This window comes from Trichoderma evansii (assembly GCF_050947405.1).
Source record: "Trichoderma evansii strain SZMC 28006 chromosome Unknown GGI43scaffold_2, whole genome shotgun sequence".
NCBI classification, from domain to species: domain Eukaryota; kingdom Fungi; phylum Ascomycota; class Sordariomycetes; order Hypocreales; family Hypocreaceae; genus Trichoderma; species Trichoderma evansii.
The window spans coordinates 1,944,058-1,955,907 of record NW_028145204.1 but is presented as its reverse complement, the minus strand read 5'-3'; the positions used below and the strand labels follow the sequence as shown (position 1 = coordinate 1,955,907).

General features: G+C 51.6%; 3 protein-coding genes across 3 annotated transcripts; 1 reads left to right on the top strand and 2 right to left on the bottom strand.

The window, feature by feature from the left end:
* Window positions 1–17: 17 nt before the first annotated feature.
* GGI43DRAFT_393928 (uncharacterized protein) lies at window positions 18–4,029 on the bottom strand. Its single transcript, XM_083204710.1, has 4 exons — window positions 2,297–4,029; window positions 1,267–2,200; window positions 841–1,202; window positions 18–777 (listed from the first exon to the last, which is right to left on the bottom strand). The coding sequence occupies exons 1-4, from the start codon at window positions 3,317–3,319 to the stop codon at window positions 730–732; spliced, it is 2,367 nt and encodes a 788-aa protein (XP_083065153.1). The 5' UTR covers window positions 3,320–4,029; the 3' UTR covers window positions 18–729.
* Window positions 4,030–4,453: 424 nt separating this feature from the next.
* Window positions 4,454–4,838, bottom strand: GGI43DRAFT_393925 (uncharacterized protein). Its single transcript, XM_083204709.1, has one exon. The coding sequence runs from the start codon at window positions 4,789–4,791 to the stop codon at window positions 4,564–4,566; it is 228 nt and encodes a 75-aa protein (XP_083065152.1). The 5' UTR covers window positions 4,792–4,838; the 3' UTR covers window positions 4,454–4,563.
* Window positions 4,839–9,713: 4,875 nt separating this feature from the next.
* GGI43DRAFT_379697 (C6 zinc finger domain protein) lies at window positions 9,714–11,632 on the top strand (the record flags this gene model as incomplete). The annotated part of the gene is made up of 3 exons (XM_083202881.1): window positions 9,714–10,376; window positions 10,494–10,631; window positions 10,925–11,632. The coding sequence occupies 3 exons, from the start codon at window positions 9,714–9,716 to the stop codon at window positions 11,630–11,632; spliced, it is 1,509 nt and encodes a 502-aa protein (XP_083065151.1).
* Between the last annotated feature and the right edge of the window lie 218 nt (window positions 11,633–11,850).

Sequence of the window (11,850 nt, the reverse complement as noted above, 5' to 3'; positions counted from 1 at the left end):
ATATATCGAACGCACACTCATTTGTAACATAATTGATATTATAAATCTAGACTCCAGATCGCCAATACCATGCAAAATGCGGGCAGGGTGGGCTTAGCCCATTCTTGGCGGATATAAAAAAATAGGCCTATAAGGCAAGGTTGATTAAGAATAGTCAAAGCTCTTATTTGCTGTAAAAAGGAGATACCAGACACATCACGCTCGTAGACTAAATCCGGCTATAGAGACATGCTTAAATGAAACAACAGAGAAAAAGACACAAGTTGCCGGCCTATATTTCATCTTCCAATCGGTTGAGTTGCCATATCTAAACGTGCTCTCCTCAACAGTCAAGCCTAAGTGCTCGTCTTGCGCCAAATCGTCTAACATGTTGCTGCTCTTCTATCCACATGGCTGAACCATAGGCTGTAACGAGGAGTTCCTCATCTTTCAATGACAACAGACGAGACCATCCGATCCCGACTCCTCCCACATCCCCAATGGCTCAATTCTCGTGCCCACGAGTCCAACTGAATATTAATGAGATGTATGAGTCTTTGAGGGGCTAAAAAAACCATGACATGCAGTGAGGCAGTGTGACAAAACGCCCATGACACCTTACTATGCTGTCCCTAAACGCCGCAAAAATGGTAAAAGTGAAGAAATACATGGTTAGGGTTTAAAAACCCATAGTAGTAAAGGGAGAAAAAAAATATCAGCTTTCAAGATTTCGTCCATCGGATAATATCATCAGAAGAAATGCGTGTAAATCTTGGAGTTCTCATGGACTTCCATTTCCTACAGGAAAAAAGTTAAGGTTAGCCTAGCCACAGTAATGCTAAACATTGAGTTTTGACGAACCATTTTGAAGCTGTTTAGCTCTTCCTTGATCTGCTGAGCTAGCATTGGCGTGAGCCGGTTGCACGTGGCAATCTCGCCGCGGCGATCATACTCTTGGCTGGGCCAAGTGTCGTGGAAGATGAGTCGAGGTGAAAATGTGGCATTCCTCTTTTGGGCAGCCTGGGGTGTTCCGGGCCGGCTCTTGCCAAGCCGAAGAGCACCCATAAAGTAGTCCTCGTTACCAATAGCAATGGAGCCCGTTCTCTTGTGGTCATCATTTGGTGTGCTCGGTGCGCTTGAGTTGGGTGAGTCCGTGACAGCTGGTATGTTTGGCAGCATAAGATCCGGCGAATCCGATGGGCGGATTGATGGACTCGAAGAACCTGTGTCTGAGGTCAGTTAACCACGATGGTTGATTGGAAACATGGGAAGTCAGATTATACATACGCTTCAGGATGCCCTTACGAACGGCCGCCAGCACCTCTGCACGTTCTTTATCGCCACCCACAATGCTCTTCCGCGCAGAGTTATCGGTTCCTGCACTGCCCAGACGCTCCGCTCCAATTTCAGGGATCTGTGTAGCGTCTAGGGAGTTGCGCTCAAGGCGAGGGAATCCAGTGCCGCCCTTGCCACCCTGAGGGTCTGCATTTACGTTGACACGGCGGGTCTCTGCTTCCACGGTAATCATGGATACGGAAGCCTGGCCTTCGGTAACAGGACCATCAGCCGCGGGCACACCCACGACAGACTTTGGCCGGAAGAGTCCAACCAGCGAGCGGGTGCTCTTCTTCATACCACGGCCCATCTTCCTGATCATAATAGAAGCAGATGAAGCAGTTGATGAGATGGAGAGGTTATCCGTCGACCCGCCAAAGAAGCGCCCGCCATAGATGTTATTGCCAATACCAGCAGCTTCTTGTGCCTCAGCGATCCGTGCTTGCTCAGCATCATAGACCTCTTCAGCTGTCGGGTCCTTACGAAGCCTGGCTGCCTCCACTTTATCAGCCCCTTCGCCATCGATACCGCCAGCAGCCTTTCGAAATTCAGCCGCGCTCCCGAATGAAAATGCTCGACGAAGCCTAGAAGTCTTGGTCTTTCCTTTAACAGCCTTCTCGTTAATGGTTGCGAGCTGCTTCACTGCCGGCGATTCCATAGTCTTGCCCGAGGGCGGTGCAGCCGCTGCGGCAGCATCTCCAGTCTGCTCATTTGCCATCGTAGCAGGTTTAGATAAGGGAGATGGACTAATCGTCCGCTTTGTTCCATCGGATGATGAGCCTCTTGGCGGTACGGCTACTTTGAGCTGATCATTCCTGGCAGGTGCTTCGTCAGAGCCCGGTGAAGAGGGGTTGCCAGTGGAGACAGTCGAATTGCGGTTGGAAAACTGCACATCAATCCCCTAGTCAGCATGCATTACTCCAAATGGCCCCCAACCCGCTACTATGGGGGGATAACGAAGGGCAAAAAAATGATAACTTACCGATGCGGATCTCGAATGGCTACTCCGACTAGACGACGCACTGTCTGAACTGCCCTTGCGGACATGCACAGGTTTCTTTGAGGCAGATTGAGGGGATTTTTCACCCCTGTCACTGTTCTTAGTGATGACCGCTAACTCAGGACGAGGAGCATTTTCGGGCTTCAACAGAGGTCGGAAGGAATCAGTAGATTGTATTGTATGCACGCTACGGCGGCGCATCTTCTTTGCTTCGTCTGGAGATGGTCTGCGATGCAGTTGCGAATCGTCCATTGATGCGCCTGAAGCCAGCGTGGGCGAAGCCGCAAGATTCGGAACCGATCTGGAGCCAGAGGGTGCATGATACATCAGGTTCGGCTTGCCAGGACTAAGCGGAGGATTCGAGCTTTGGGTTCGACTATGCTGAGTGTTCGAGTTGCTTGGCCTTCGGTATCGATCAGGAGTAGGAGTGTTCTTTGGTGTTCCGCCGGGCGACAAAGCCGGCTGTGGGCCAGTGGAAATATGAGCAAGCGGTGGGCGTTGAGCAGAAGCAGCACTCCTGGATTGCGATTTCACAGAGTCATCTCGTGTACTGCTATGGCTGCTGCCGTGGCTGCTGCTATGACCGCTGCTATGGCCGCTGCTGTGGCCGCTGCTGTGGCTGCTACTATGGCTGCTGTGGCCAGGGCTATAGGTAGGAATCAAGGCCATGTTGGTAACCGAAGGGTTGGGGCGATGAGAACGTTGAACCAGGCTGGGATCGAAAGTCTGCGTTGGAATGCCGGAGGATGAAGAGCTCGTCCGATAAGCTCCATACTGCTGCCACGCCAGGCTCTGATTCAGATTCGGCGTGGGCTGAAAAGCATATGATTGGACAGGAACAGTGCTTCCTCGGTAGCCCCCTCCTCCTCTGGGTGCCGAAGTCGTGTATTGATGATGTCCATTAGATTGACCGGTCGACATCATGCCGGCTGTGGGTGTTGTTCGGCCCTGAAGCATTGTCACCGTACCAGTCTGCTGCTGATACGTTTGTGTCAAAGCAGCCATAATCCTCCCCAAGAGGGAATTATGGCAAACGAGCTCGAAGAAGCAATCTTCCTTCGGTTATATAACGATCTGGGGGCGAGGCTTTGAAATTATTGGCGTTTATTAAGAGAACAAGGAGAAGGTAGCGATTTCACGATAAAACCAGAGCTGATAATGCTATAAAATATTGGGCATTAGCAGTTGGTCCAAGATTCATGTCGAAGAATCAAGCTGTTCATTGACAAATATGATTCCAGCAAAGCAAACGAAGAAAAAGCAAAGAAATGCAAGTGAACGTATCAACAGGCGATCGAACCTTTTTTTCTTGTTTTTTTGATGGTTGGAAACAAATCAACAGCAAATAGACGCGCTTGTATCGCTCTCGATTTTCGATTTTTTCGATTTTTTTCAATTAATCGCAAAAGAACAAAAGGCTGATAAGATGATTGTATAGGAGGGCGCTCAGCGGCCAAGGGCGTTAAAGGATGCCTCGCGTCGAAATGAAGAGCTCACTATTACCACGAGGCCACACTCGACTATTACAAGGCAGGCGGCTAACTTGTTGAGCACGATCAAGTGTCACAAATGACACGTTGGACCACAACTAGCTGCAAAGACACATGGGGGTTGTGCAGATATCGGTGGTTCGTATCGAGGTAATGATTTTGGAGGTCGGAAGATGGGCTCTGAGGTACTACAGGCTCAGAGGGAGAAAATGATGAGTTAAAAAAGAGTAGAGCTTTCTAGCAGAGCCAGTCACCAGATAGTAGAAAAAACAGGAGGTGAACAAGAAAAAGGAAAGGTAAATGCACAAGACAGAGACAATGCAGTCAGGAACGTCGGCGTATGTGCAATAAAGCGCAACGCCCAAGGTGGTGAAAAGAGAGAAAAGAAAACAAGTCGAAGACGGCTCGAAGACGGCGAATGCTGATGGGAAAGGGGCACGACGAAGGCGCTGCAAAATGCTTGCTGAGCAGAGAGACAACGGCGCGAACGAAGAAGAAAAAAAGCTGGCGAACCAAGAAGCAGAAGGGGGAAGGCTTTGGGCACGAAGAAAAAAAGAAAGAAAAAAGAAGAGAGTGAAAGTCGACGAGCCGCAATGGGTTCGATGTTGATGGTGATGGTGATGGGCTGAGGAGAAGAGCAGCCACCCTTGGAGGCAGAAAAGTCGAAGGAAGAGAGACTGGAGCGAGCGAAAGTGACCACGCCCCCAAGGCACCGCGCACAGGGCACCTGGCAGTGGCAACGGCTGGGCTTGGCCAGGGTCAGGTTAGCGGGCTGCCAGGGGTGGAGCACGCCCCTAACCGTCCTATCTCGCGGGGCCTGGAGTTGGCTGAGGTTAGCCTGCTCGGGGGGATAGCAAAGGGCTGGCAGCGCATGAAGGGGGACCCCCAGCGCGCCGTCCAGCGAACGAGCAACCTGGGTCCGGACATTGCAGCAAGCAGCACAGCAGCTACAGTAAGGTACTGTATGGGACAGCTACAGCGGTACATGTAGCGGTACAAGTTCTACATCACGTCAACAAGCACTTTGATGAGCCCAGGAGGAGCCCTGTGCTTGCTGTGCAGTACATGTACATGCATACGACGGGGTTGATGGGCGCTACATGCATATTACCTACACACAGCAGAGCTCGTACCGACATTGACAGGCCGGGCTCAGGCCAACGCGCGGCCATCCATCGTCCATCCGCAAGAACCGACTTGCATTGAAGCGCTGTCCCCGGACGGAAAATCTCGTACAGCAAAAGGCAGCTCAGCGCAGCGCACCACGGCGACCATGCCGGCGCCGAGGCCACAGCGTGCGAGCGGTGGTTGGGCGGGCGCAACGCACCAGGCGGTTGCACTGGTTCCTGCACCAGGAACCGAACAGGAACAACAATGGCGTGTGCCGCAGTTTCGTTTCGTCAGAGCGCCTTGGTCTCGGGGGATACGAAGCACTAATCGGCGCCTCCACCCCTTCGACCGCAGCCCTTATTTGAAGCTAAAGGCTAAAGGGAGAAGCCCAAGTTGTGTTTGGCAAGGCGGCTGATTTTGATTCGGGGGCGGCTCCGCTTTACGTTTCCATGGACGGAGCACGGTCATTTAAGCTGTGGGATTATGCACAGAATGCTGTCCTTTTTTGTGTACGAGATGTGCGTTCAAACAGCACATATCCATCTCAAACTCCGAGCTGCTGCTGCTGCTGCTATTTTAATATTTGTCACAGATCCATTACAATTACATTGCATGCGCCATGTTCATGATACGGTTCCCCCGAGCTCGTCCACGCCGCGCACTATGGGCAGAGCCGCCAGCCTGCATCTGATGCAACATTTGATGTAATTGCAATTTATACACCTGAGATGGTAACGTTTAGTGCCCGGCACTTTTGTACCAGGTACGCGCTCAGTAACATCGCTACGCAGCAGTCATCGCATCACATCAGTCATTTAATATCGTCCCCCGTTCAGAGACAAGGCAATGCCGCCTCTTCGCTTCACAACGCAGCATAAATGACAGCAATGAACACGAACTCTTCTGCATCAGCTGTCTTGACGCCGTATCCCTTCCCTTCCCCCTGGACATTGAATGCCACACATGCCTTGCTGGGCTAGGCCGAGGTGGTCGCGTTGATGCACCCAGTCAAGAACAAGCAGCAGCAAGGGGCCGCCTGACGCGACTGATTGGGCGGTCCCCGACTCGCTGTAGCTCTAGCTCGCTACCGCATTATCCACTAGGGCCAGGGGCCTTGACCAGGGCCGCAGATGATTGCAAAGTAGCGCGACTTTGGATGGCCTCGTACGTTCATGCCGCCTCAAAATGCTCATCTCTGTCCGGATGCAGGACCGTCCAGCCGCCAAGACAGGAAAAGAAGGCGTTTACGTCTGTCTCTTCATCTTAATTTGTTTTCGACACTCAAGGCGCCTCCTATTTGGCCTGGCGTGTCTCGATTTGCGGCCAGCCACTGTCATCACCGCAACTAGTCGGCTCTGCGATTTGTCCTTCCGCGTCCCTCCCCCCACGGTGGATCGACATCTACTAGAAGCAGATCCGACTCACGCAGCATCCGAGCATTCAGCAAGCCTCAAGGCTAGTGGTGGCTCACGTACCAGTACCAGCGCCAGTATCAGCACCGACCCGTCCCCAATACGATATTTCGCCCCTCCGGCCACTACCCTCGCTGCACTGGCCCATCATAATCTACCCATGCAGCAGTTTTTGCTGTAAAAACCCATGGAGACCCTTCAATTGGGTGAGAGTCATAGTGGCACCATCAAAAAACTTGACCGAAAAACTTACCTGCTTCTTCGTAATGCCGGCCTGAGCGATGCTGCCGTGCTCAGGCGAGGCGGCAACAGAATCTGCCTATACAAGTACGTGTGTAGGCAAGTCGGTATGGAGTAGGTAGTATTGCGGAATGGAGCACCCAACAAAGCCAAGCACTCCCTCGATTCCCGATGGCTTACTCACGACTAATACGACCTAGGAGGATTCCCTCCTCGATTGCCTGCCTGCTTGACTGACTGCTTGCTTTCTTGATTAGTTACTATACCTGAACCAGGCCGGCCTGCCAATCTGCAAGCCTGCAAGCCTGCAGCTACCCCAAGCCTCTTCTGACGAGATGAGGGAAAATACCATCTCCACGAGTAGGCACGGGGATCGGCAAGCACTAATCCTGGTGCTTTATCGCTTCTCCATGTTTTCTTCTCTTGCCCATGGATCGTGGATGCTACGGCAGAGCTCTGTACGGCACGGCCAGAGCACAGGTGCGTGGGTCGTTTACCCATAGACCACCGCCAGCCCACACCTCCCCATGGCGCTATTTCATGCAGTAGTCCCAGGTGAGGCAATATGACCGGCGGGATACATTTTTTATGATATGCACGAAATGCTCCAGGAGAACGCAAAGAGGCGCCGGACACGGGGAGGGATCATGCTACTGCTAGCTCCTCACAACCTGCAGCTATCCGGAAGCTGGTGAACAAGATAGGTATTACATGCAGTAGGCGAGTATGTGAGCAATTTTTCCAGGTGCTTATTGACCGTCGAAGAGCTATTGTCGCTCGGAAATTGGGAGTCATAAAAGCGAGGATACGTGTAAATTGCACATGTCCTACTCATTTTACCGCCGCAGGGATGGAAGCTCCATCATTTCAACCATATGATCAAAGTTTTCCTTCGGTAATCACAATCAAAACAAACCTCAATGGGTGATCTAAGCTTTTCCTCGCTCTTCCTACAAGCTACAGAATCATAAATGCTTAAACATAGACGAAGCCGGACTGGGAGATGACGTAACGGAGATAAAAGCCCACACGGAAACTCTAATGCGGTGCTATGGAGTGGCATCTCATGCGACAATTATCGTATTCGCAGAGGGGAATGTGGCAGTCTCCAGAATATTCTGACCTGTAGGAGGCACTCCTTGAGCATCTGTTGGAAGAGCAGCTCGAGGTCCATGTGATGCCCAGCAGTGAAGAATCGAGACCCTCTGCTCCACCACCGATTGAGGCCCACGTCGGTTATTTTTAGGCCGTTCCCAATAGTTCGGAATCTCTTAGTGGCGCAAGAAATCTCTGTTTCCATCGAAGGGAGGCCTTCTGCAATCTTCATCGCGCAGACCCGTTCCCGTATGCTGTTGGAGGGGCCGTTGCGAGGTGGTGAGCTGTTACACGGCGCCTGGCCCGCCTCCGATATATACGCCCACACACCCGTCGTTGAAATCGATATTACGAGCTGCATACCTATCGTAAAAGGAAAAGCAGCCAAGAGAAACTCTGCATCATGCAGCAGGGATTAAAGAGAGATACAAGGTGTACTAGCTGTAAAGTGTGTGTCGGTAGATGGACCAAAGTGTTCGACAGAGCTTCTTGCATGCCCCTTGTTCCTCCGGATGAGGTGGGTGGCGCCTCAAGCGAAGAAAAAAAAGTAGATAACAGCTCACATAATGCGTCGGTATCGTTGAAGAAGGCATACGCCAAGGCACGGGCTAATGCAGCGTCAAAAGCGCGTATCCCGTCATACATGTGATATATAACAGTAATGCACATTCCAAAGCTCATATAACCGTTGATATCATGCTGGTGTCCATAACTACTACTACATAATACTGCAAGCCGGAAACGATTTTTTCCTCTCCATTCCCCAGCCCCTTGGTTTTCTTTTTTTTCTTCCAACACGGGCCGTTGTTGTTGACGCCACGCAGATCAAGGGCAGCCTATAGGCTTATCGAGCTTTGGTTGATCTGGCGGAGATACCCGGTTCGCCGCAGAGGTCTGAAGGATGGTTGCAACCGGCGGCGGCGCCATGGCACTCTGATGAACCCGCTGTTCGCGGCTGGCTTGCAATCTATTTCAACACGGGCTAATATGGGGGGTTAGAGGAGGGGTCGCTTGAATCTTGTCGCAGCTCTGCCAAGATCTTGCAACAGATGTGTTTGCGGCAGTGATTGGCATTATCATTGCTAAACAAGCTTTTACGCTACCATCTTGTTTCTCCTATCATGTTATCCCAGAATGCGGGGGTAGAGAGCTTGAGGAGAAGGTGGCATTTTGGTTTCTGTTTGAACAGAGGGACGCAAATACTGGTTACTGACAACTCCGCGGCGACATTGCTCTTCTTGAAGCACTGCGTATTGCATTATACTATAGCTCTTTTTCTGATTATATGTAGTATCAGCGTGCAGAGGCCAACAGCATTTGATGGCCAATGGTGTAAACCACATACCGTTTGCATAACCTAGAACTCGACCCCATCTTTTGGTGGCCTAGATAGGACTAGCATGGAAGGACCACGCTTAGTTTCACAGAACCTCAAACGAAACCGCCAACCAGCTAATGGAGCTCGCTGCGTGCTAGTGAGCATAGTGGCAGAGCTATACAGTAGCAGGTTCAGCTGGATCCTTCGCGTCAATGTCGCCAGGCAGACGTGGCGCGGTGCTAGTCAGCGGAACAACCTTGTGTCCATCATTACATGCACTGACAGCCATCGTGATGTTGGAGGCTAGCTGAATGACGGCTATATCTCTTCCAAGGCGGCCTGCGCAACACCAAAAAAGCCCATACGCGCATGCATGCATGATATCTTATTATATCTTATCTAGACAGCCTGATCCAGACATACATCTGCCTGACAGAAACTCTAAGCTTGTCACATTGTTACTTTGGCAGTTATCGCATCGCCTCGCATCGCATCGTATCGCATCGTATCGCATCGAGCACTTGCACATCTTATTAATGAGACCCAAGGTACCTTGAACGTCTCTTTTCCGCATCGTCTCGTTCCCAATGGCTCCTTGCCTCGCCAAGAATCACGCCCGACGATTGGAATCATTGAGATAGTCGACGTGCGACAGCCACGCAAAGTAGGGGGCACAAACATATCACACACACGCACACACCCACATACGACGGAGAGAGTCGGTATCAGTCGCCATGGTCGGAGTTCCGCGCAGCAGCGGCTGTCAGCTCTGCAGGAAGAGACGAGTCAAGTGTGACGAGGCCAGGCCGGAGTGCGGAAACTGTCGCAAATATGGCGCCCAGTGCCCCGGATATGAGCGAGCCATGAAGTTTGTTTCTGGGAAACATGCAATTCGAAGTAAAGGTTCTCGACCATCGCCAGCAAGCCGCGATAGCAGCGTAAGTGCTAGTGCCGGTGCCGGCGCTGCCGTGGCAGGGAGTTCGCCGTCCACCGCTTCGACCTCGACTTCGTCTGTTGGCGCCACGACACCCACGAGCGATGCTAGCACTGCTGCGGTGTCCCTGGTGGCCTCGCCTCAGCCCAATCGAGCCCTATTTGTTGGCACGCTGATGGAGATAGCCCAGACCAGGTTGGCCTCAAAGGACGTGTCTACTTTTTTAGGCTTCTTCTACCGGCTGAGGTTTGAAGAGCTGGGGACGGTGGCCGCCCTAGATGGCGCCATTTGCTCGCTTGCCCTGCATCTGATGGGTAAAGAGCTGGCGGATGATAACCTTGTTGCTCGGAGTAGGACTGTTTATGGATGGTCTCTGGGTGCCCTCCAGGCGGCATTGAGGCATCCTGTAAAATGGAAGTCGTCTGAGACGTTCTCTTCCGCCGTCATGCTGTGTTTCTTTGAGGTAAGTGAGAGATATTGCGTAAAGAGAGTTCACATATGATGAAAGAAAGCATTAAGCTTCAATTTAACTTCTCTAAAAAGGTCTACCCGAACTCTGGCTGACATGACAAAATCAAAGCTGTTTGCGGGCACTGCCGCTCCGGACACCTGGTTGCGGCATGCTCAAGGAATCGCCACACTGATGGAGCAACGTGGTCCTGCAGCTCATACGCAGGGCAACGACGCCGCCATACTGTTTTCTTTCCGAGGCATCCTGGTAAGGCATCCTCTCCCGATTTACCCACTCAGTTTGCTTGTCTCCTTTGCTTTGATGCTATTGGTGCTTTGGTTGTCGAAGCTTTTTTCCCCTCCTTGAGCACCAATTTGTTCTGTTCCTGCGTCTTCCGAGCCATTACCCTTGAACAATAGAGCTCCGGCCAGCTACCGCGGATCCCTCAAGCTGAGGGACGGCATGCAGCTGCCACCAAGCTAGGGGGATTTGCTCACACTCCGATACCCTGCATAGAATTTGCAAAAGCTGACATCCTTTCCCCTATCTCCTTGTTCTAGATCATGAGCTCGCTGTTCTTCCCGACAAGCAGTAAATGCTTCTTGGCCCGTCCAGAATGGAGAGGAGTGCTCTGTGACGACACGCGACGGTTGATGTTTAATCTCGATGCACCAGAGTTCTCAATGCAGGTAGCGAATTCGTTTTTCCTATGTCTGGCAGACATGCCAGAAGTAATGTGGTGGGGTTATCCCGTCCGCGAGGCTCTTCTGGCCGGCAGGCAAGTTAGCCCCCGACGTTTAAAGCAAGTTGCTGAACTCGCAGCCGAAAAGCGCGAGCAGTTTACCGAGTGGTATAAGGATTTCAAGAAAATCGGTGTCGAGCTGAAGGAAGTTCCATCCCAGGATCCAAATTCGCCGTACCAGGTGATTCTGGAACACCCGGTGGGATGGCTTGGGTCGATGCACATGGGATATTGGGCCAGTATGTTGATTCTGCAAGAGCTACTGATTCGATGCCATTGGCCAGTAGACTACCAAGAGTCCCAAAAGGAGCTCGTGCAGAACATCCTGCGGTCCATCGAGTCTGTGGGAAGAGGCACCATGGGACCTTTCCGCCTTGGCTACTCGATAAGAATAGTGTATGAGTTTGCCAATGCGGAAGCACAGCGGTGGATTATCACACAGCTGGACAAGTTCTCCAAGAGATATGCAGCCACGGATAAGAATAACTACCCGAGCCCGCGTGCGGACGCGCTAGGATACTCATGAGACCTGAGATACGGTGAGCAATGGGTAGACTGTTCTTTGTTTTTTTTCTTCTTCTTGTTCTTATTGAGCAGGGAGACCTTGGGTTGCAATGCGAAGTACGAAGTGCATATTACTACTGCTACTCACATGTCGGAGCCCACTCTGATTCTAGAGAGGAAAGGGGTGTGGAGGGGATGCCCTAGAGTGTTTTGGGTATCATTTTTCGTGTTTCTTTGTAG

Bases quoted from the DNA above. Each gene is read 5' to 3' on its own strand.
- GGI43DRAFT_393928 (XM_083204710.1), bottom strand. From the start codon at position 3,319: ATGGCTGCTTTGACACAAACGTATCAGCAGCAGACTGGTACGGTGACA. The intron at 2,201-2,296 runs GTAAGTTATCAT...ATTGATGTGCAG, and splicing joins GCCATTCGAGATCCGCATCG to TTTTCCAACCGCAATTCGAC. The intron at 778-840 runs GTTCGTCAAAAC...TTTTTCCTGTAG, and splicing joins AGCTAAACAGCTTCAAAATG to GAAATGGAAGTCCATGAGAA.
- GGI43DRAFT_393925 (XM_083204709.1), bottom strand. From the start codon at position 4,791: ATGTACCGCTGTAGCTGTCCCATACAGTACCTTACTGTAGCTGCTGTG.